This window comes from Artemia sp. Qi Xiang Cuo, chromosome 3, assembly GCF_049724085.1.
Source record: "Artemia sp. Qi Xiang Cuo chromosome 3, ASM4972408v1, whole genome shotgun sequence".
Lineage (NCBI taxonomy): Eukaryota > Metazoa > Arthropoda > Branchiopoda > Anostraca > Artemiidae > Artemia > Artemia sp. Qi Xiang Cuo.
The window spans coordinates 41,579,473-41,605,963 of NC_142796.1; the positions used below are offsets into that span (position 1 = coordinate 41,579,473).

General features: G+C 34.0%; 1 protein-coding gene across 2 annotated transcripts in view; it reads left to right on the forward strand.

The window, feature by feature from the left end:
• LOC148954103 (metabotropic glutamate receptor 8-like) overlaps positions 1–26,103 on the forward strand; it is a 437,295-nt gene extending 411,192 nt beyond the window's left edge. For both annotated transcript variants that reach the window (XM_089085905.1, XM_089085904.1), the window contains exons 15-16: positions 17,641–17,826; positions 23,297–26,103. In XM_089085905.1, coding sequence (XP_088942031.1) covers positions 17,641–17,826; positions 23,297–23,341 — 231 coding nt within the window. In that variant the 3' untranslated portion in view covers positions 23,342–26,103. The remainder of the gene's footprint in view (positions 1–17,640; positions 17,827–23,296) is intronic.
• The last annotated feature ends 388 nt before the right edge of the window (positions 26,104–26,491 follow it).

Sequence of the window (26,491 nt, forward strand, 5' to 3'; positions counted from 1 at the left end):
TAAAACAAAATACATAGATTCCTTCCCTGAGAAAAAAGTAAAACAATGTTCTAATGATAAACCACACATTACTAGCCAGTTGAAAAAACAAATTAGAATTAAAATGAATCCACGTAAGAATGGTAAAACATCCAAAGCTAACTCACTGCGTAAACACATAAAAAAAAGAAATATGTAAATCTGCTTCTTCAAATTAGAAATTTAAAGTCCAGGATTTATTTTCTACAAAGCCAAACCAACAGGGGCACCAATTCGGGGGGGGGGGCATTCCACCCCCTAAACTTTGAAAATTACCTTCTTATTTATATTTCACAGCTATTTTCCATTTTAGCTATGTGCTATATTAAACCAGCAACTGGTCCAATAAATACGACCAACAAACTGGTGCCCTAATTATATAATCTTGTTTTGAAATGTCTAAGAGCGAGCGCGTCTACACTATTTTATTTCCGAGTAGGGTTCATTCAAAACTAAGCTTCATGTGGTCAGTACCCGTTTTGTTATTGTTCTTGTGAAGAATTCGTTGTAAACTATGAGTTTTGTATATTGCCTTTTTTAGTAGCTGGGAAAGGAAATGTGTTCTAGGGTTTCAAGGGGGTTTTGGTCAGCAGAATCTTGACTATGTTGAATAGTTTATGGGATGACTAGTCCCAGTGGAGTGTATGGGACTGTCGTGAACAGGAAATGTAAGTGATTGGTTTATGGGGTTTCTAAGCGGGGTAGTTTCACCGTGGAGTATGGGAGTGATTTTCTAAGTGAGTTTCTACGTGTTTATTCAGTTCTTCTCTTGCCGTGTCTGAGTGAAGTCCTTGTCTACTACTCGTTTAACTGCATCTATCTTAAACTACTGTACATAAACTTAGTACAATAAAACACATAGCTTATAGTGAAAGAGACTCTTCTGCCTCCTCCATGAGAACCCATAACTCTGAATGATTCGGCTACGTTTATCAAAGTAAACACTTTATCAGCAGAAAGCAGGTTTACATCGTAATCAAACTATAAGTAAAAAGCGACAACAAACTTTGGATTTTTTTCGGTGAAAATGCGGAAAAAATGAAGAAACTATAGTGCAAGAAACTGGCAATAGTGTCAGTGTCCAAGGTTTCAGGTTAGTTGGGATAAATTTCCCCGCCTGTGACATAATTTAGGAAACAAGCGGAACAATAAATGGCTCAGATCAACATGAAAGTTCGGTCTGCATCGCTGAACCCCTTGCGGGTTCCAGTAGTAGTCAAGAAACTCTCTCATATATCTCTAGGACGCGTCACGACAAACCAGCTCAACCTATTCTTGAGAGATATCCGGCTACCAGTTCTAACGGAAGGACATTCAGTGCACATTACTATAAGACTTATGAATGGATTGAATACTCAAAAAACTTGAATTCCGTGTTTTGTTTTGCTTGCCGCTATTTTTCAATGGGGACTCTAAGGGCGGGAAAAACTGCTGGAAAAAGGGCTTTCATTGAGTCAGGATTTTTCAAGTGGAAAGTCAGTTCTGCTCTATTAAAGCAACATTATGGTTCTGAAAGACATAGGCATTGTATGTCAGCATGGACGGAATTTAAGATAATGAGTACTGATACTTCGAAATCTATAGCGAATGCCTTAATTCAATCCAGATCTCAAGAGGTTCAGTAAAATAGAGATCATGTGAAGTACATTTTTCACGCTGTTTGCTTTCTTGGCCGCCAGGGTCTTGCTTTGAGGGGTCATGACGAATCAGAAACATCTGCAAACCGGGGTAATTTGGTTGAATTGATGGAGGAAATGTCTAAAGGCGACGAAAAGCTGAAGGCCAAGTTACAGCGCCGATATGGTCACTATTGCAGTCATCAGTACCAAAATGACGCAGTTACACTGATAGGAAATGCCTTGCGCCAAGATATTATTTCAGAAGTAAAATCAGCTAATTACTTTGCTATTCTTGTCGACGAGACAAAAGAAGTTTCTAGAAAAGAACAATTAGCGATCCAACTCAGGTACATATCAAATGGAAAAGTAGTGGAGCGACCAATCGGCTGCTATCACATGCACAAATTAGACGCCGAGAGCTTATCCACCTCGATTTGTGAAACTATAGAAAAGCTTGGTGTAGATTCGATGCTCTGTATTGCTCAATGTTATGATGGCGCATCCGTTATGAGTGGGGAATTTAACGGAGTTCAAGCAAAGTTTAGGCAGAAGGTGCTTCATGTAGTTTATGTACACTGTCACGCCCACAGATTAAACTTGGTTTTGACTGACTGCCTAAAAAATATCAGCGAACTTTCTGAATTTTTCTCTGGGGTGCAAAGACTTTACGCATTTATATCATGCAGCAATACTCGTCACGAGCTATTTGTGGAATCCCAGCGTATTAGCGGGCAAGAAGTCTTGGAGCTAGAGAGGACCGTCCAGACTCGCTGGTTTTACGCAGTCCGCTCTATTTCGAAGGTGAAGGCCAAATTTGATTGTATTGTTGCTGTGCTTGCCACAGTCTCTGATAGTTCCAACGGCGAGGCAGCGTGTGAAGCAAAAGGACTACGGACAAAATCAACTCTGCCTCTTTTGTTTCAACTTTACACATAATGGAAAAAGTATTAGTCATTGTAAATTGTTTATCAGAGCAACTTCAATCCGAAAGTTTGTTGATTTATAAGGCACTTGCACTGATTTCTGGGACATATGAGACACTCCAAAAGCTGAGAAATGATAACGAATGGAACAACTTAAGCAAAAACATATCTGAATTCGTGGCTTTAAACGATATCCAGGAATCGAAATCTCCACAATCTAAAGCCAGTGCTCGACGCAAGAGAAGTCCAGCCATTTCCATTCGTCTCAAAGACTTTCTTTGAAACTCAACAACCGGTAAACATAACACCAGTCAGCCAGTTCTATCGGCCTCCGATAAACTTCTGTACTTAGAGGTAAAAGATCATTTCACGAGTCAGATGGGTCAACATTTCATGCAAAATATGCCTCTGCTCAACGCTTTATCTGCCTTTGACCCCTCAAGTTCCGATTTTCTCAAATTTTCGAAAGTGGAAAGAGTTATGTGTCATTATCCAGAGATTCTCGGTGTCGATGACCATGCCATAGAATCCCAGCTTTCTCTTGCAAAGCTGCATCTGTCAAAAAGTAATATTTCAAAAATGGATCTTCTTCGAGCTATCGAAATCTTATCCAACCTCCCAGTTGCCTATTCTGCAGTGCTAAAACTGATGAAGCTAGTTGCTACTTTACCTGTGACCACTGCCAGTAATGAACGATTCTTCTCGGCATTAGGGCGTGTGAAAGACTATCTGCGATCGACGATGGGAAACTACAGACTCAGTGATCTCATGATAATGGCCGTTGAAAAAGAGGAGGTAAAGAAACTGGATTTGGATAGATTAGTCGACGATTTTGCCAAGCAGCGACCTCGCCGCTACCCCCTGTTTTAGGTATGTTTGCTAAATGTTGTTCTTTTTTTGCATCTTAATTTAAAAAAAAATCTAAAAAAAATCCTTGCCCTCCCTACATTTTCGTGAATTGGCGCCACTGCAAAACAATGGTATAATAGAATAAAGAAAATTTGTGGGAAAACCCACAATAATATAGATTTGTATTTCCAAGAAAACCCTTCAGTTACAGCAATGATCTGAACAAATTTCTTTCCTCCATAGTTGAGAACCTCCCTCCCTTCTCTTTTGACACTCCTTATGATTTGTGCTCTCTCAATTTTCCCGTTATTTCACCCTCGGTTATGGAGGCAAAAATTAAGAACATTAAAAAATACAGTACTTGTCCACTAGACATCACGATTGTACTAGACAAAGCCTTTGCTGATAATCTCCCAGAGCCTTTGTCCTTACTACTTAATGAAATTACCACTACTGGTAAATTTCCAAATTGATGGAAATAGGTTTTATTACTCCCGTAAAAAAGAAAGATAACAAGCAAGATTTTTGATGGTTTCCGTCCCATTGCTCTTCCTGAAGTTTTTTTTTCCAAGTTATATGAAAGTTTTTTAGCTGAGTGGTTGAAAGTAAAGATAATCCCAAATGTTGACCAAAGACAATTCGGAAACCTACGCTTTACATCTACCACCCACTATCTTGTTCACCTTATGGACACAATATCTAACACACTCGAAAAACCCAATACCTGGCTCAATGTTATCGCTGTTGACTTGCAAAAAGCTTTTGATTTAATCAACCACAATATACTATTAGAAAAACTATCTAATTACTTTCGAGACATGTTTCAAAAATTTAAAAAGTACTCCAATAGACATCTTGGAATCGATATGAGCCGAAGCTCTTACTAATGATATGAAAGTCAACCCTTTAAAGTCAACTGTTCTTACTATTAATTTCCTTTGAACTCCTCCTTCTTTCTCCTGTCCAATCCCCCCTAAAATGCCTGTTACCACTATGAAATTACTGGGTGTTTCCATCTCCTGTGACTTAAAATAGAATTGCCATATTAATGACTTCTTGAAATGTGCCAATACCACATTTTAACTCCTTAAACTCCTTAAAAAATTTAAATGCCCTAAATCGCATTGTTTGAGATTTTTCCTCTCATTTGTACGCCAAACCCTTGTGTACACCTGTCCTCTTTAGCATTCTGGTATCTCCGTTGAATTGTCGGACAGAATGGAGGCAGTCTAAAGAAGGTGCCGAAGAATTATCTTCAATGAAGAATTATCTTCAATGAGGGTAAAGTACCTTATATTTTCTTTCTTAGGAGAGCTAATCTTATCACCCTTAAGGAAAGGAAAGCAAAATTACTTTGTGTTTTGCTAACAATGCCCTTCATAACCCTCGAACAACTCCCTTTTTTCCTGGTCAATATTCACCCCTTCGACCCCGCTTCCCGTGTTCTGCTTCAACAAAAATCCCCCTTCTTGCCCCAATAAAAGTTTGCACTGAAAGATATAGAAAAACTTTTATCCCTTACATTGTTGACATTTTCAATAAGTGAATCTCCGCAGCCTGCCCCCCCTCCCTCACTCACTTTTAATCTCATAATTTTTAATTTTAATGTCCATTTTGCAAATTTGGAGGTTTTTTATTTATATTTGTTTTAAATAACTAACTTATGTTTTGTTTTAATTTTTATCCCCTTGTTAATTTTACGAGTTTTCATTTTTTGGCATTTTTGCTGACTTGACATTGACCTTCTAATTTTATAAGTTTACATTGTTTTTGTTTTTAACATTTTTACGGATTCAACATTGACCCTTTTATAATTTTCTGTTGTTGTATGATTGTTTGTTTTTGTTGTTCTTTTTTCGTTGTATTTGACGCTAAAGTGCGAATTCGACCAATTTGGGCTTGTGATAGCCGTTTTTCAGCAATAAATCTTATCTTACTGACTCATAACTTTGTTAAATATAAAGCCATTTTTTAACGAAAAATTAAGAGAGAAAAATGAGTTTAAGTTAAATAAAGCAGTGACAATGAAATGATAAAAAAAACAATTAACTAATCAACTCCACTTCCGGGAGCCTTTATCAAAGGGAAAAAAAGGACAAAGAGAAAAAAAAACAATTAGTTAAATCATCTAAAGAAAAAGACAAAAAAATAACACACGATAAAAAAAAACAAAGAAAAAACAAAGACACTTGAAATTTACCTTCAAAATAAACAAAAATCAATAGTAAACAGAAACGAATAGTTTTATAATTCAATCAAGCCCATTTCTAAGAACTCGTTTAAACAATATCCAAAAACATATTTATTGCGAGGAATCTCTAGCTTTGTCGTTGGCCAATATAGGCTAGTAATATCAATAAAATTTTATTTTTATTTTCTTTCTTGCATTTTCCTCCATGGACCCATAATTCTTATCTTGTGAGAGAGTATAACATAGCTGATCCCATTATTTCTTTAGAAAAACAAGCGTCTGTTAGCAGTGCCCGTTTATCTGAACTAAACTATCCTTGCTCTCCACAACTCACACAATAAAAAAAAATTAATCTTCTTCTCTTATGTGATTGTCTTTATTAGCGTTTTTGTTTGTACTCAATTTTAATCAATATTTATTATAACGATTTAATTGTATTATTGTTTACTATATTATTTAAGTGTTTATTAAATTGCTGCCTCTATAACTGTAATGTTTAGTAGTGTTGATGTTGTCGCAGACAAACAGAGAGTATGCTTGTAAGGAATGTTGTGACCGAAAAATGTTTCATCCTTGTACTGCCTTAATATTTCTCACAGAAGAACCAATCAGGTTTTTAAATACGGAGTCTTTTCCAAAATTAGATTTCATTGTCAGTTTAGCCCCGTCTAGATATGTCGCTCGCATTAGTTAATCTAAGTGTTAGTTAGCCAGGCTATGAAAAAGTGGCGATATTTTCTCTTCAGGAATAAGGATAATGCAACTGACTTGCGAAAATGCATTACAAAAATAAACCAATGGAACTAAGGCACTCTTTTTCACATAGAAGGATAGAAAAGTAATATCTCTTTTCCTTTTTGGTAATACTGTCTCTATTAGCATTATGAGTAGTGCAATTCTATCCTTTTTTCTATGCTAATTCTTTCTATTTTTAACGAAGGTTTTTGAATATATATATATATATATATATATATATATATATATATATATATATATATATATATATATATATATATATATATATATATATATATATATATATATATATATATATATATATATATATATATATATATATATATATATATATATATATATATATATATATATATATATATATAAATATATATATATATATATATATATATATATATATATATATATATCTATATATTCGCTGCCAGCCCCGGCACGCGGCAGGCTTCTGTATATGGATTCTCATTGCCGCTTGTCTGTCTTTTTAAAGATATTTGATTATTAAAGGAAGTCCAACTTCTAACAACGATTTCTAATTTGCTTCAAATTTCCAATTGCTACTTTTTGCTCTTTACACAATTTATTGTCTTTTCATACTGAAAACTTTCCAAAGATGTTTGATCATTGAAGCTACTCCCATTTTTAACTATGATATGTAATAGGTTTGAAACTATTAGTTTTATTTTTTGATGTTTTTGAACGTTTTATATATATATATATATATATATATATATATATATATATATATATATATATATATATATATATATATATATATATATATATATATATATATATATATATATATATATATATATATATATATATATATATATATATATATATATATATATATATATATATATATATATATATATATATATATATATATTTTTTTTTTTATATATATATATATATATATATATATATATATATATATATATATATATATATATATATATATATATATATATATATATTTATTTATATATAACACTTGTGGCCTTTCAAACAGTTCGTGGTAACGAACTGTAAGTAAGGAGCGACCCGGCTCAATGGTAACCGAAACTCTAAAAAACGGGATTTTGATACCAATAGATACATCATAAGAATCAGATTTTAATTCTGATTTCAAATATATAAGTTTCATTAAGTTTAATCTTACCCATCAAAAGTTACGTGCCTGAGAAAATTTGGCTGATTTTCAAAAAAAGGAAAAAAAACACTTTTAAAAATTTAGAGATTTCATGAAAATCATACCATTCTATTCAACGCCTCATGGAATCCTACTGTCGAGGTTTTAAGTTCCTGTCTACACAACTGTGTAATTTTCCCTTTTTTGGCCGACTACAGATCACGGAGGCGGTGGGAGGTGTGGGTTTGTTTGTTTTTTTTTGTTTTTTTTTTTCCCCCAGGGGTGATCGTATCTACCCAGTAGTCCATGAATATTGTAGGAGGGATCATTTGTACGGGAATTCAAAGTTATAGTTCCCTTTTTAATTGACCAAAAAAAATGGAGGGTATCTAGGCCCCCTCCCCCGCTCATTTTTTTCCCAAAGTCACCCGATCAAAATTTTGAGATAGCCATTTTGTTCAGCATGGTCGAAAATATGATAAAAATGTCTTTTAGGATGACTTGATCCCCCAAAGTCCCCAGGGGGAGGGCTGAAAGTTATGAACTTTACTCAATGTTAACATATAGTATAGGTTAGTGGGACGTATACAGACTTTTTCAGAGGAGATTTTTTCTGGTAGGTGGGGGCAGGAGAGGGTGGGGGGCGATCTGGCAGGATCTTTCCATGAAGGACGGTTTCATGGGGGAAGGGACAGTGCGATGAAGGGGGCGCCGGATTTCCCAGCATTATTAAAGAGAAAGATCAGGAATTAAATAAAAAAAACAAGTTTTTCAACTGATCAACTGATTGTGATTAAGAGGTCATTTTTAAAGAACTGGAAAAAAAAATTCGAACTATAGTTTAAAGAGCAGGGTATTGACTAGGGGCGAACCCCCTAATATACGTGTTAAAAATTTATGAATATAGAAGTTCGTTACGTAAGTTAATTCTAAGTTACGTATATTTATTACTAATAAAAACGTTCGTAAATAAAATTAAACAAGTTTCGAGAAAGCCATTTAACCAAATATAATATGCAAATTTTGTTTTAATTATTCATGTACGGTGAGCCAAAATCAAAACCTGCATTAATTCGAAAACGTTCAAAAATTAAATAAAAAAAACAAGTTTTTTTAACTGAAAGTAAGGAACGACGTTAAAACTTAAAACGAACAGAAATTATTCCGTATATGAAGGGGCTGTCCCCTCCCAACGCCTCGCTCTTTACGCTAAAGTTTGACTTTCTCACAACTCTATTTTTTTAAACAATAAAAAAAATTTAGCGTAAAGAGCGAGGCGTTGAGGAGGGGACAGCCTCCTTCATAACCGAATTACGTAAGTTAATTTGTAAATTACGTCAGAACCTAATTTAGAGACAGCCATTTAGCAAAAGAAAAGTAAAATTTTTATGCAAATTTTGTTTACTTATTCAATGACGGCGAGCCAAAACAAAAGCTGCATTAACTAAAAAACGATCAGAAATTAAATAAAAAAACAAGTTTTTTAAACTGAAAGTAAGGAGCGACATTAAAACTTAAAACGAACAGAAATTATTCCGTATATGAAAGGGCTGTCCCTCCTCAACGCCTCGCTCTTTACGCTAAAGTTTGACTCTGTCTCACAACTTTATTTTTTAAAACAATAAAAAACTTTAGCGTAAAGAGCGAGGCGTTGAGGAGGGGACAGCCCCTTTCATATACGGAATAATTTCTGTTCGTTTTAAGTTTTAATGTCGCTCCTTACTTTCAGTTTAAAAAACTTGTTTTTTTTATTTAATTTGTAAAGAAACTAGACATTTGGCGACAATATGGATTTAAAACTTTGTAGTCTAATTTCAGTTCTAAAAAAAAAAAAAGTATTTTACCGAATATCTAAATCAATAGGATAAAACCCCAGCCAAAGAGTATGAGAAGCTAATAAATGGGAAAACTGGAGCTAGGGATGAAAAACCACCAGCCTATCTAGTATATCGGAATTTTCTTCTTGTTTTAAATTACCCAAAACTGCTACAAAAATATCTTTTCAGGTATTTTAAAACAGAGGAAGAATAAATAAAGCAGAATCTTGTCTTGAAGTTTATCATGGATTTTTTCCTAAAACGTTTGTTTTTATTGTAGAAATTTACCAACAATCACAATCGATAATTCTCTTTTTAATAATTAAAAAAATAATAATTGTGTTGCGGTAAATCAAGTTTTCAAACAGTTCGTGGTAACGTGGCGACCCGGCTCAATAGTAACCGGAACTCTAAAAACTGGAATTTTGATACACATAGATACATCAATAGAATCAGATTTTTATTGTGATTTCAAATATATAAGTTTCATTAAGTTTATTTTTACCCATCAAAAGTTACGCGCCTGAGAAAATTTGCCTTATTTTCGAAAAAGGGGGGAAACACCCCCAAGAAGTCATAGAGCTTAAATGAAAATTACACCATCAGATTCAGCATATCAGAAAACCATACTGCGGAGGTTTCAAGCTCCTATCCGTAAAAATGTGGAATTTTGTAATTTTTGTCAGAAGAAAGATCACGGATGCGTGTTTATTTGTTTTGATTTTTTTTTTTTTTTCCCAGGGGTGATCGCATCGATCCAGTAGTCCTAGAATATTGTAAGAGGGCTCATTTGAGCGGAGATTAAAAGTTCTAATGCCCTTTTTAAGTGACCAAAAAAATTGGAGGGTAACTTGGCCCCCTCCCTCGCTCATTTTTTCCCAAAGTCACCCAATCAAAATTTTGAGATGGCCTTTTTATTCAGCATAGTCGAAAATCTAATAAATATGTCTTTGAGGATGACTTGATCCCCCACAGTTCCCGGGGGAAGGGTTGGAAGCTATGAACTTTGCCCATTGTTTACATATAGTTTTGGTTAATGGGAAGTATAAAGACGTTTCGGGAGGTATATTTTTCTGGGGGGTGGTGTCAGAGGAGGGGGTTACGGGGGAGGATCTTTCGGTGGAGGATGTTTCCTTGGGGGAAGGGACATTTCTATGAAGGGGCTGCCGGATTTCCCAGCATTATTTAAGAAACAATCAGAAATTAAATAAAAAAAAACTAGTTTATTCAACTGAAAGTAAGGAGCAACATTAAAACTTAAAACAAACCGAAATTATTAAATTATTTGCCCCCTAGTCATTACCTTGCCCTTTTCGCTAAAGTTTTTTTTAATACTTTCAAAAGAGCTATCTATTCTAATTAACTGACCTTTGTGATTCGAACAAAATTTGAACTTTAGCGTAAAGAGCAAGGTATCTACTAGGGGGTAAAGTCCCTAATATACGTAATGAAACATACGAATATAGAAGTTCGTTACGCAAGTTAATTCATAAGTTACTTCAGAACAAAATTTCAAGAAAGCCATTTAGCCAAAAAAGTGAAATTATTATGCAAATTTAGTTTTAATTATTCATGTACAGTGAGCCAAAATCAAAGCTGCATTAATTCAAAAACTTTCTGAAATTAAACTAAAAAAAAAAGTTTTTTCACCTGAAAGTAGGGACCGATATTAAAACTTAAAACGAACAGAAATTATTCCGTATATGAAAGGGGTTATCCCCTCCTCAATACCTCGCTCTTTACGCTAAGGTTTGAATCTGTCAATCAACTTCATTTTTTAAAACAATAAAAAACTTTAGCGTAAAGAGCGAGGTATTGAGGAGGGGATAGCCCCTTTCATATACGGAATAATTTCTGTTCGTTTTAAGTTTTAATGTCGCTCCTTACTTTCAGTTTAAAAACTTGTTTTTTTATTTAATCATATTTTAAGCACTATTATGAACAGTTTTATACATATCAGGTTTTTTCATTAAATGCAATCAGGTAATACTGGGGCCAGTAGCAGAGCTAGGAATGACAATGAGCAGCATCATCTCTAAGACTTCTGCTGATAAGAAAATGTCACTAACAGGGCTTTGGAAGCACCTTCTACTATATATTGTTGGCAGAAATAATACTCAGTTATCTTCCTCATTAAGAAGATATAAAGTAACAATTCTTATTCATTTCCCCCAGAAGAAAATTTTCCAACTCTTCAAGCAGTAAAAACAAACTAATGACTCAATATAAAAATACACTTTTCATGAATAATTATATTGTTATTAAACTGAAATGATGTTCTCACTACACAATAAAGTAAATTAAAGAGACATGGAATATTCTCCAAAGGAGAAAATTCTTCTTTAATTTTCCTTGGAAATACTTTATTGCACTCCAGAGGTGTGATCCAATTCCAAATGTTGTGGGAAACATATATGATTGGAAAGTAGCGCTATTGTCGAAAAGAAAAGTCACCAATGCTATCTACCATTCGGTAGCTTTTTTACCCACTAATTACTGCATACATGTCTTTTCAGATGTTTTAAAATGCAGGGGAGGGTAAATAAAATAGAATTATGTCCCAAGAAGGCCTAACAACTTAATGTCAACTACAGGGGGCGTAATTTCGTCAAAATCCTTGGGGGGGGGGCAAAGTTGGAGCCAATTTTCCTAAATCAAGTGAAAATGACAGTAAAAACTAAAATATAAGCCGTTTGGTACCAGAAAGGTACTATTTAGTACTTTAAAGGTACTTTATAGTACTATATAAAGGTAACTTATGTAAAAATGTACTAAATCAAATTATGCCCCCAGTCAGCTAGAATACTAAACTTATGGTAAATATGTACTAAAAACTTATCTGTTTCTGTTGATTCTTGAATTATGCAGTTTTATCTTAGTTTTGACAAGATTTTGGAAGAAACAAAATCTCAGCTAGGGGGGGTACTGGGGGGAGGGCAAACCGAGGTCTGGGAGGGGAAGTTATCCCCCCTGCGCCATATCAAATTATGCCCCCAGTCTGCTAGAATACTAAACCTGACTAGATTTCCCCAAGCTAATTTGGTTCTACTTTGTGCACACTGTATTTTCACTTAGGATAATTCTTGAAAATAAAGTGCTTATTAATTATTACTTCCAGATAAATATCAGCTTCAATCCCATTGCACAGTAAATTAGTCAGATTAGACATCTAATTTCCTTGAAATTTTCTCGTAAATTGATATTTACGGACTATTTTACCATTTGGATATATTTACTCACTCGTATAAGGTCATCTATTATTTTACTATCTTTTTGATTTGATAATCTGATTATAATTCAATTTTGCTAATAAGCGAGCAGAAGAGGAAAGTTTCTTCCCGCAAGGGCCGTTGTACCTGCCGGGAGTGTTACTCCGTTAAACTGCGGGGATCTGGTAGCAGGAAACTACATTTCCTTCGCTTGGTTGTATCTGGTTCATATGGTATGTACAGAGAATAATGAATAATGGACTTGTTGTTTGGCCAGTTTTAATTTTTTTGCAATTTAATTGTGATAATGGAGTGAATGAAAACGAAATACTGAAATTTGGAAAGTTTTTTCTGGACTTGCCGAGTGTAATCGAAGCTAAAAAAAAAACTCCTCTACGATGCCGCTGTACCTGGGACTGAGCTCCCGAGAAGACAGGGACCGAAGGCTCTGGAAAGCCATCTGAAGGATATGTTAAGTATATTCGAGAAATATGACGATGAAGACATAGACCTCCCGATGTTTGTAATTCGTTCTCCAATTGATGTACCTGTCATCCCTGCTTTGGTTTATTCGAGTTTGAACGCGAAATGTAATAAAATGGAACACTTCCTAAAGACTGTTTCAAGTAAGTTCGATTCGTATGATAATCACTTTCCACCACTGCCTGCCCATGCGACGCCGTCAACTGACTCTCACACCACTGTTGTTGTCTCTAAAGTGCCGCAAACACTAAATGACCCGATAAAACGCAAAGAAGTGCTCGATAAACTGAGCTGTCATGATGCAGTTAACAAGCTGAGTTTGCAAGGTGACAAAGGGCTAATCAATGTTAAAAAATCTGCTGCTGAAGAATTCAAAGACTCTATTTCAGTGATTTTAGCAGAATCTCCATCCAAGGTGATAATCAGAGGAATATCGAAGGACTTAGACCTCTCATTCTTTCAAGGATATCCAGATGGGGTGGAAGCTATGCGGCTCGGTGACACTGGCATGGTTAAGCTTGAATTTTGTGACTCTATGTCAAAAGCCAAGGCTATGCAAAATGGTGTTAAACTTGGATATGAATATTTATCTGTGAAAGAATATCTGTCGGCACCTCGGTGCTGTCTAAAATGTCGTTCACCAGACCATAGAGTAGCTGATTGTGCAAGTTTGGTTGCGAAGTGTGCACGCTGTACGGGCCCTCATGTTTCCACCAAGGATTCTCCCTGCCAGCTTGATGCAAGATGTGCCAATTGTGGTGAAAATCTTGGCTCCTTTAGTCTTAGATACAAAGTGCTCAGAGATATCATTGCCAAGAAGAAATGATTGTGCCTGTTTCGATTGTTTCGCTTAATATAAATGGTACTCGTTTAAAGGAGCATATGATTGATGAATTGTGTGACCAGTTTGACATAGTATTCCTTCAAGAACACCTCCTGACTTCTACTAGTATTAACGTGTTAAAAAGAAGTCGTAATCATTCAGTTTTTACAACTAATGCTGAGGTCACTTTTGGTAGACCTTCTGGAGGCGTCGAGTGCATTGTTAAGAACAACCTGAGTTTTCTCTCTCTAGTGTGTTTTAACAGTGACAAATTCATCCTTGCGGTTTGGTTTGGTAATGCTGTGCTGATAAAAGTGTATCTCCCGTGTAACAAAAAAACTATGTCCGCTTTAAAGGCGTATATGAAGCCCTGGCAAATCTTAGGGCTATTCTTGCGTCTGTTGTATCGACTGGTTATGATTACATAGTGGTTGGTTACTTCAACACAAATATTACAAGTCAGTCAGTACGATCCGATATAGTCCTTGATGCTTTTTCCGCTTATAAAATAGTAGAGAAAAGTGTTGATTATTCATATATTCATCAATCTGGAAGTTTGTCTAATATTGACTATGTAGTTTCCCCGCCAAATATTAATGTATCGACTGTTCTTTTTCAAGAAGACGATCGTGATATTGACCACCTCCCGATTTCGTTCTCTGCTTCACTAGTCGCTTCCCGTTTTACTAGACCATTTACAAAAAGTTCTAAGTGGTTTTACAGGAATAACTGGAGTAGAGCTAATTTTGCACTTTATATTACTACGTTGTCCGTGTTATTGGGTTCTATAAAAGTTCCTTACCATTTGCTTCAAGTTACTGACCGTTTCTCAAATGATAAGCAGTCTCTAAATGAATATTATGATAAAATAATTTGGTACTTAAAACAAGTAGAGGCGACTGCTGTTCCTCTAGAAAATATTAAAGTTAAAACTATAAAACCAGAATGGGTTTTGGACCCAGAATTAAAAATTGTAAAGAATCAAGCTAAGTTTTGGCTACGAATATGGGTGTCTAGCGGTCGGCCAAATAGAGGAGTTGTCTTCGATCTGAAGCAAAGTACCAAACGTGCTTATAAAAAACGTTTACGGCAGTCTAGGGTATCTGGTTTTGATTTTCCTGCGTCGAGAAAGGAGTGGGCTCATGTTATGAATTCGGATAAGCTTAGTAGTGATTTTTCTGAAAGTCTTATAGCAGTTCATGCTTGGGTGTACTATTATAATGATATTTTCGGCAAGGTGAACCGGGAAGTTGAAAAGTTTCTTAGTAACCTTCTTGAGTCGTGTTTGCCTAATCATATTTCTCAGAGTAATGTATTACCAGTTTCTACTGTTGATATTAGTCAAGCTATTAAGAACATGCAATCTAGCTCTGTTGATCAAGACAGAATTCTTCTTATCATCTGAAAGTAGTTTTCCCGACTTTGATAGCTCACCTTCAGCTTCTGTTTCAGACGTGTTTATCTACTTCTATGGCTCCCGACAATTTACCCTGTGGCCCAGTCACCTTGGTTTTGAAGCGTGGAAAGACTTCGTCAGCGTGTAGCTCTTATCGAACAGTTACTGTTTTGTGCACTCTTAGCAAAATTTTTGTATATATTCTTCTCCCTTTCATTTCAGAAAATGTTAATTTTGGTGAACACCAATTTGGCTTTCAAAAAAGGCTGGGATGTCAGCACGCCTATCGTGTTCTAGCTTCCCTCCTGTTGCAACCTGTTAATGATAAATCTCCTCTTCATATCTGTGTTCTTGATCTTTCGAAAGCTTTCGATAGTATAGTCCACTCACATGCACTCTATTCCCTTTTTTCCAACAATATTAACCTTTCTATTGTTGTTTTGTTACAGTACTGGTGTCCGAATTCATTTATTCAGGTAAAATGTAATGGAGTAGTTTCTGATTCAAAGGTGTTACTTCAGCGTGGTGTCTGTCAAGGAGATGTGGTTTCTCCAACTATTTTTAAGTTATGTATTGCTCCTATCCTTTCATCCCTGACTTCGATTTTCCTTTCTGATGGAATTGATGTCTCGTATCTTGCTTATGCGGACGATGTTCTCCTTGTCAGTCGTTCTAGGGCTGGGCTCTCACATTCTGTCAGCTGGATCTCAGACCAGTTCAGACGGATTGGGCTTATGTTGAACGTTGATATGTGCGAATATACTTCATTTAATTCGAATGCGAGTCTCCCTCTTAACTGTAGTTTTTTCTCTATTCCCTGTGTCTCTTCTTTTCGGTGGCTTGGTCTTCACATTACTAATTATTTCAAAACCCTTCGGGCTCTGACAGCTTCTAATGCAAAAAAAAAATCAGATAGGATATTCAAAAATTGTTGCAAATAGAGGGAGGTACAATAAAAAAGCGCTTGGGAAATTATATTTTTCATTTTGCGATCATTCTATTCTTTTTTTATCTGGTTTTCTTCCAATTCTGAAGCCGAAAGATCTGAATTCTCTCCGGACTTGTTATTTTAAATTTTCTCGGTACCTTTTGTACCTCCCTCCGTGGTTCCGGAACCGGCATCTAATACCGCGATTCGGCCTCCCTGATTTACGGGAAAAAGTGACTGTGCTCGCGGGAAAGCTGTCGTTATATGCAGGTCTTACTGCGCACCATAATTTACGTCGTTTTATGTAAATAATTGTTAAGTGTATGAGTTGGATTTTTTTTTTCTTTTTTTTGATGCACTCCGCTTCTTTTTTATAGTAGGTAATAAATAAATTATTATTATTATTATATTACATTCACCGGGGGAGGGGACTGATTCACAGTGTTTTTTAATATTTCATTTGGTTCTTAACATATTTATAAGTTTTTTTTTCTAAAGGGTATTATGTATGCTCTCCTCGCTTGAAGAAAAAATTCAAAAACTAAACTTTATGTATTGACATTTTCTTGACCAGGTCTTTCGGGCTGCATCATTCTTCAAACTCTTTATTTATCAGCAGTAAAAAGAAAACAAAATTTTTTTTAGTACTATAACCATCCCGGAAAATATTTATGTTTTATAACATACTATCTTTTGAATTCCTATGTCAAACTTGTATATTTTTACTCAACCTAACTTTTTACAATAAATAACTTTTGAATTCTATTCAGAGATTTATATATTTGGATGAAAAAAAATATATATATATATTTTCAATCAAATTTTTTAAATTTACGAATATAACTCACAAATCCCCGTTGAAATTGAAAAACTTATCACTGGTGTGTACCAGTTTATCCGCAACGTCGTCGCAAAATTCTGCCCTCCGAAATACCGTTGTTTTGCAAAAACTTTGATTTGAGGTGGAGAGAGAATTTTCTCTTTGTTTGCAACCTCACTCATCGTCATACTGTAGGGACTATGGGTAGCGACACCTTGACACTACTTTTGATGTCAAAGGAGAAACGAACATTGTGCTAAGTGGGAGCATAGAAGCTCTCTTACAAGACTAAGCAAATGTTAAACTCGTAAAAAATACAGTTGACGGAGGGGGAGGACGCTTGGTTGCTGGATGTGTATTCAGTGGGAAAAGGCTCAGACATCAATAGATGCTTTTCCGGTCCAATCAAATCAGAGGTGTTGAAATCTTATGAGGAGGATATGGTCCATAAGTTGGTGCATGGAGTAATGACAAGTATCTATTGAGTGATGTTAAATTGAAATTACAATCTGAGTGTGTACTTTTTCAAATGCTAGTATTAAAAAAGGTCGCTCCTTCATTTGGTTCTTTTTTTTATTCCAAAACACGAGATGGCTTCTGAAAAGACTTTGTTAGTTTGTAGGAATGAATGGGAGCTGTTTGTTTTCTCATATTAATTTGGACCATTTTTCAGGGAGTTGGATGTCGAGCCCATGCTAATAATTCAAGAAACCAAATAAAGTTTGGTCACCCAAGTAGATCCACAAGTTTGTTTCAACCATCGACGGCATCAGGTCACTCACTATCATCAGTTGGTGAGACACCATCGCAGGAAGTGAACACAATATCACAGGGCCTTAAACAAGCCAATGGCGATCAGGTAAAACACTATCATGCCTCAAGAATTCCCTGTCCAGCCTAATCACCCGCAAAGGTCGCACCAAGTCTAGGTTCCGAAAAGTCATAACTAGGTCACTAACTCATACTTCCCACAATGTCTGGTTGAGATACAACCTTTATTTTAGTCAGATACTCTGATGAAATGATGGCTCCCCTAGATTTGCTTCATCAATAAACAATATCTGTCCTTCAATTCAATATCGTCAGTTGGTGAAACACCATCTCATAAAGTGACAAATATATCACCGTGCCTTATAAAAGGCCAATGATGATCAGTAAAGCCCAGTTATCCTTCACAAATCAAACCTATCATACCTGATTCCCCAGAAAAGTCGTACCAATTCAGGGGTCTCAAAAGGCATAACTAGATCACCAGCTCTGAACTCTCATAATGTTTGGTTCAGATATAACCTTTATTTAAGTCAGATATTCTGATGACATGAGTTAAGGGCTCCCCTAGACTTGTTTCAACCATCAACAATATTAGTCCTTCAATATCTTCAATTACTGAAACGCCATCTCAATTGGTGAATATAATATCACAGGGCCCTAAGCAATGGTAATCAAGCAAAACTCTTCAAGAATTAATTTTTCAAACCCCATCCAGCCCCACAATGGTCATGCCAGGTCCACAAAAGTCATAACTAGGACACTAGCTCTTGCTACCTATAGTTTTAATTGAAATACACCGTTCTTTTCTGTCACATATACCGATACCGTGACTTTAGGGACTCTACTAAATTTGTTTTAACCATCAACAACATCAGCCTTTCAATATAGTCGGTTGGTGAAGAACCACCTCAGTAAGGAACAACAATATCGCAGGGCCTTAAAAAAGCCAAGTTGTTGAAATGCAAGTTCAAGGACTGGAAGCAATATAGTAGGACTTGAAATGAGCCAATGGTGATCTGATAAAACCCTATTATTCTTCACTTCTCAAACCTATCTATCCTTAAGCATTTAATCTTTTGTTTTTTCATTAAAAATTATATTTACGAAGCTACTATTCATTTCGATGATATGTTGCCTTGTTTATTTACCTCTCAAATATAAGCCATCTGAGAAATATGAGAAATTTACCTCTTAATTCAGCATCTGATAAAACATAAAAAAAAAAATAAAAACAAACATATACAACTGAAAAAAAAATTAATTAAAATAAAAGTAAAAACCTAAATTTAAAAGTAGCAAAATAAATGAAGGGTTAAATTTTGCCAGCTTTTGAACCTTAAGATTTTTTTTACTTAAAAAAAAAAAAAAAAAAAAAAAGCAAAAACTTAAAATTGCAATAAATTTGTTTAAAGAGTTTGCTCAAACAATAATTTGTGTCCAACTGTTCTCTACTAATACTAAGTCTTCTTAACTTTTTTCAGATTCCTCTCCCAGATAAAAAAACCGTTGTTCTAAGTTTCCATCTTTTCTAGTTTCAAAAAGTATGCCTTAAACATTGACTCTGATAGGTCAGTCAAGAAATTTATGCTTGAAAGTTGAACAATGTTCAACTCGAGAAATTACGAACGGCGAACGTAATTGGCGCTGTAGTCGTGCGTAATTTTGATTTTATCGACAAGTGTGACTATAATGTGGTACGGGCATTAGTGCTATGTCGAGTGTGTCAATAAATTCACCTACGTCTACGACTATGTCTATTATTCCTAATTTGATGCCCAAGTTCTGAGAGTGTTTTCATGCCAAGCTCATTACATTCTAAAAAAATGTTGTTTGAGAAGTTTTATCTTATTGTAATTACTGCACATCTACATATCGTCAATTATTTGCTCTGCATCCCGAACAAAAAGAAAAGTGTGGATCTGGTAAGGACTAAGTTTACCATGGTTAATGTAGAAAGATTTCGTGTTTATGGCTCAACCTTTAACCCTGATTTCTGGTGTACCTCCAAGAAATAAACCTTCCTTAAATAGGAGTAAGGGATAAATAGAATATGTTTGTTCACTACAATAGCTTTAGGCTAACACGAGTATATCAATAGACAAATGAATGAAATAATAAAAGGAGCTGTTACTGGGACTAAATTTCATAGTAGAAACTGAAAGCTTAAACATTTACGATTTTCCTACCATCAAAGGTTTCCCACCAACAATTGTCTGGCAATAATACCTTGAAAAAAAAATCTTCTTGTATTTTATCTCTTTAAAAGAAAAAACCTCTGATATACCTCTGATATAATGATATTTATGTCTTTCGTAAGGACTAAACAGGAATTAGATGAATGAAGTTATCGAATGAAACTTAATGAAAGTTCACGAGGAATGAGTGTTGAATTTTGGATGTTTTTCTTCAGATTTGACAACGGTGTCAGAAATGACTCTGATTGGATTTTTGTTCCGAGGTTATAATGTGACAAGTTATTTCTTTTTCTAGTTTCTATTTTAATATTTCCTTTACCTAAATCACTAAGTCTTATCTAAACTTTTCATCCCACATTTATAGCAAGAAGGACAAGTCTCTTAACGTTAAAGCTCATTTTTATTTTTGGCATTTTTTTGAACAGAAGTATAATTGAAATTTACTAATTAAAAATGAAACCGAATTATTGTAAAAAAAAAAAATAATTAATTTTAAAATATATGAATTGCAATCCGACAGGCAGAAAGTTGTCTTTTTTTAGTTAAAATTACCGCGGGCAATTCTTACACATTAATTTGTCAATTTAAAGTCTAAACAAAACTTATATGATTACTACATGATATCCTTTTGACTAACACCATTTTCGATGAACTAAGTTGATCCTTCATGTAATTTTACTACCATGTAGTTACTATGGGCTAGAGCTCGGTCTTTACGATACGAGTAGCTAAAACCTAGCAAAAAACAAAACTAATTTTAACATTTTCAGGTATTTTTCTAGTTTGAATTAAAAAATTAGCATTATCGGTTAGACACCATAAACATTTTTGCAGTTTACATAATAAATTTAGTGAATCTGAACTTAAAACTAAAATTAAAAAAAATTGATTTTTTTTTTCTTTGGAAATATAGGACAACAATATAGAAATACATACTTTACGGGTTAAACCAAAAAAGTTTGGTTCCAGGATACAATAATAACTTTGGACTGAGATGAAAAAAATTTTGGTTCCAGGACACAAGAAACAAAACTAATTTAAAAATTTTCAGGTATTTTTCTAGTTTAAATTAAGAAATTAGTATTATTGGTTAGACATCATAAATATTTTCGCAGTATATAAAATAAATTTAGCGATTATGAACTGAAAACTAAACTAAAAAAACATGAATTTTTTCTTTGGAAAAATATAGGACAACAATATAGAGATACGTACTTTACGGTTTAAGCCAAAACAGTTTGGTTCCAGGATACCATAATAACTTTGAACTGAGAGACGAAATAAAATAAATTTATTTTGTTTAAATTTACAGGAATTATTCTAGTTACAATTCACAAATCAACTTTTTTGTTAAAACCCCTAAAAAAATTACTGCATTTTACATACCTATATCTAAATGCTTTTTATAATATTAAAAATAACACTTTCTACTATAGTGCTATAGAAAGAGGCAGAGCCATTGATAGGACGACAATATAGAGATATGAACTTTACGTGTTAGGCAAAAACAAATTTGGTTCCAGAAGACAAAAAAACAAAACTAATTCTAAAATTTTCAGGTATTTTTCTAGTTTGAATTAAAAAATAGTATTATTGGTTAGACATCATAAATATTTTTGCAGTTTACATAATAACTTTAGCGAATCTGAACTAAAAACTAAAATAAAAAAAATTGAATATTTTTCATTGGAAATATAGGACAACAATATAGAGATACGTACTTTACGGGTTAAGCCAAAGAAGTTCGGTTCCAGGATGCAATAATAACTTTGAACTGAGATGAAATGAAATTAATGGTGTAAAAAAAATGGCGTAGCGAGTCAATTGAAGTAAAAGGAAAACCAAACTAATTTTAAAATTTTCCCGTTTTTTGGTTTGAGTTAAAAATGGAAATTATTGATCAGACACTATAAATATTTTTGCACTTAAATGAAATTATTTTATTTAAAATTTTCAGGAATTATTCTAGTTTCAGTTGACAAATAAGATTTTTTTTTTTTCTAGGAATCGAGCTGCTAACAAGTCGAGCAACTAATTGCATATACATTGCAGTATATGCAATGGTATGTTCTTCGAATGATCGTCTTTTAATGTATATTCCTTATTATAAAAAGAAAAAAAAATAAAACTAATTAAAAAATTTAAGAGTAATTTTTCTAGTTTTAATTGCAGTTTACATAATAACTTTAGCGATCCTGAATTTTGAACAAAAATAAAAAAAAACTATCTTGTCGAGACATAATCGTTCATAAATATTGCATTCACTTATTACGTCATATATGGTTATAACCTATATACGATTATAATGTCATTCATCAAGCTTGTACATTAAAATTAAAAAAAAAATAAAAAAAAAAAGATTTTTTTTACTTAAGACAAAGCTGCTAATAATGAAAGCAAATCCACGGTCAAAACTATCAGTTACACAAAATTTACCGGGAAAATAAGCCAACTTTCTTGTTTTAATCAATTTTAGAAGAATTAGAACTTATTTCTGTCAACTATTGTTGATATTTTAAGAATTAAGTCATTCAAGAGTAGTTTGTTACGAAACGTTTATTATTGTTAATATTATGAACATGTGTGCCCACTCTCTTTTTTTCGTAATTATCTACCATTTTTTTTTTTTTTTCATTTTAAAGCTGTTGAAACGTTAATTAATAACAAATAAACATGTTGGTATAGACGCATTTTTAAAAGCAAGTTTCGTACCCTCTCTTTGATTTTCTAATACTATGGAAGTTTTCGTGTTTTCTAGTTTCGCGATTATCGTAGATACAATGTTACTATATTGGTATTAAAAAAAAGAGCAAGGAAGTCACCAAGAAGTTTTTCAAGGGGGGGGGCAAATTTCTAAGGATTAGGAAGAACTTTTTCAATGAACATGCGTGATGATAACACATTTAAGGACTTTTAAATGTCTGATGCGTAGTAATATCTTCATAAAGATAAATTGGTTTTAAGTATATCTAGTGGACAAAAGGAGGCATATACACAGGTGTCAGATTGTATCAGATTGTGGTTTTTATTGTCTTCCTTTTACCAAGTGAAAGTCATTGCTCCTACTAGTCCTTGTCTGCTCAAACCATATTCAAAAATCATTATCTATTCCTCTGTGTGTCTCTACTGCTTCCCTGTTTCTCTATTCCTCTCTGTGATTCTATTCCTCTGCTTTTCTAATCCTCCATGTCTCTCTATCTCTCTTTCGTTCCCAAAATTTCCTTTTTCCTAGACCCTTTGAACGATAATTAATGGCCCAGAAAGACTTCGGTGCAAACGTATGTAAAAAGCGAACATAAAAAAACACAAGCAGGGGAAAAGTTAGAACAAATGAACATATACTGACATTCATTTTTTTTATAGATGCTTCCAACTTCTCCTGTAATTAAAAGAGCCCCATCAAGATAGGGAAGGAACGAGGTACTTCTTTGATGCAACAATTGAAGAGAGCAGAGCCATCTAATGTACAGAATTAGGCCCAGGCAGAATCAACTATGATGAAAACAAAAGTATTATATCTTCATTATCAAGGAACTGACCCAGAATTGACAGCTCAGATTAGATAAACACTGATTTCCAAACCAGAGCTGTGAATGGGATTGATGGAGAAAACTTATCAATTCAGTTTTCCGACATCAAAACAGCGTTTCTTGAAAAGACCGATTTTCGTAACTTAAAATTTCGCGCTATTCTTTATCAGCATCATCAAAATTGCGTGAACTACACATTCTTAATATCGGAAAATTATCTTTTGTTCGGTCATATTTATCCTCCCCCAAATTATTACAAAACTGGGGTGTCACATACCGTTAAAGAATGGGTGCTAATCTTTGGAAAGTTTAGACGGAGGAACAGGACAAGAAAACTTGCCAAATATTTCCTTCCTCTTAACAAATTATAAACAACACCATTAAATATAAGTTAAAAATTTGTTGACTTGGAGATGTACCTCGGTGAAAGTAATCAAAAAGGCTCAATTTTTTAGTCCTTAGTAGTACTATACTTCGTATTTCATTTAGAATGGCACTGATATACGCCACATTTTCGACAGAGATTTTAGGGTTGCACTATTGATTAGTGAACATACAGATATGGAACTTCTTACTTTCCCATATAAGAATCCTCAGTTTAAAAATAAATAGTTTGGAGGATGAACAAAGCTGATATTGGGTTGAAAGCCATTACCGATGTTATTAGGTAATACCCTGGATGGTCTACCCACTACTCGCTAAATATTTTTTCCCGGGTTTACTCAAATTGCATACCAACATATCTGTAAGTACATTAATCTTTGGCCGCACAGTAAATTCCAAGACCGTACCTTGGAAGTTTGGAGACTGAACCACGGATAAAAAGAGAGACTGCTTGTAAAGAATCTTGTGATTCAAAAACCTGTAAATGTAAAAAAAGGTTTTACATTAAAATCCTCCTGCATTAAAATCAGTAACTCAAAAACTTGTCGGTCTTTTTACTCATTTAAAACTTCAGGCAGAAGGTTTGTAACCTTCTGAGTTTATTTTTTTAAACTCCTGCGTTAAAACCCGTAACTAAAAAACTTGTCGTTCTTTTTACTCACTTAAAACTTCATGCAGAAGGTTTGTAACCTTCTGAGTTTATTTTTTAAACTCCTGCATTAAAACCCGTAAACTAAAAACTTGTCGTTCTTTTTACTCACTTAAAACTTCACACAAGAGGTTCGTAACCTTCTGCGTCAATTTGGCGACATCAATCAGATCTTAAAGAGGGGAAGCTATTTAACTTAGAAATAAGGAATACTTTGATCGACTTGTGCGAATACTTTTTAGGTGTAAGACTTTGAATTACAGTAGAAGTTTTACCTTTTAGAATCTAGAAGTTTTAGAAATTAAGTATTGTTTGGGTTTTTCGGGGTTTGAGCTAAATATATCATATTGCAGCTGTCATGCGCTTACGCAGTTCAGTTCCTTTAAATGATAACTCTTTACGCAAATCCTCTGCAGTTTTCTTATGCGACAGCTTCTGGCTTGCAATGCAGAAAATTCAATCGCTAATAATTCTTTTTTGAACACAAAATTAACAATTTAATTTTAAAAACAAATTCATAAATAAAAATAATTAATAATTTTCAACGATAAAAACATACCACATTTTTATCACAAAAAGCCTGCAAACAAACCTTTTTTTTATCCATAGCCCGAAGATTGATTAGACCACCATATGAGATGTATCAGTAGGGTCATCCTGAACCGGTTGGTAACGTCTTAGAAAATAAAACACACCTTCTTTTTGAATTGTTACGATTCAAAAGATAATGTCGCTACTGTCACGCACGCACAAACTTCGTATGTTAAAAAGTTGAGACATCCTCCAACCCTCAAAATCTAGTAAAATTATTCTTCCTTCAAATCTCTTAATAGTGTTCAACGTCAAATCTAGTAACAGTGTTCTTCATAAGCGGCTTTTCAAGCTGCTTCAAATGGCGTAACCCCAAAAAACATCTAGAATTTGTTTAAAGTATCCCCAAAAGACCAATCGCTTTTTTTAAATCTGACAGATTTTTTTTTAATCGCCTGTTTATCAGAAAAGTAGAGACAGAATAGAAAAAAAAAGCAGAAAAGGAAGAACAGAGTTAGTTGTTTTCTTTCATAAAAAGTTGTTTTTTTATGTGCATAAGAGATTCACACAGAACGAAAGATCTATACAGGCTATCATCATCCTTCATGTAATTCAGTAGCCCAAAACTGCAGGCCCTCGAAAAAAAGAAAAATCATCTTTTGTGCTATTTTGAACGGCAATCGGTTTTTTATATACAGCTATAAACTATAGAATACAACTAAATAAAAAAAAACGAACTATATTAATTGTAAAACCATTCAAACTATATTACGTGAACTATGGTAGATTTTTGAAAAAGACTTCTTTTTCTCTACAACTTGAATTCAACTTCGAATCCTCAATTTATCCTCTCAATGGACTTACCTTGTCTTCCTTAACCAAATATTACAAAAGAATCCATAATATAAAGGGGACTGAAAGCAAAACTTTCCATCTTCGGGTACGGTCTGTGTTATCTATTTCATTTCTTTTTATTATGTTTGTTTCGTCAGTTTTTAGGAAAGCAAGTTTTTTATTTAGGTTTTCTTGTAAATTTATTGTGCCAAATGTGAATTGAAGTTGTGCTCCTATTTTCTTGCCACTAACCACTAAAGTATTTAATAAAAGTTTATAAAAAATAAAATGAAAAAGTGCTATTTTATTCCTTGATTTAGTTTTAGGAATGTTAAAAGGACGTTACTATTCAGGGTGCCAACCTTTTAGAAAACTAATTTTTCTTCCCTACCAAGTAATGTTTTTTTTTTCTCCAGTGATTTTTAGTGACCTTTTCATCATTCTTTTACTGTTCAGCTATAATAATAATAATTTATTAGTACAAGTCACTAAGGGCTGTGACAAAACAAACAAAAATAAACCAACAAGCGACAGTACTTAACATCGAACACGAAAAAACATAAATACAATCATCATAAACACTTAGTAAAAGAGCTGCAGAGATCAATCCTAGTCTCAGAGATTTCCTAA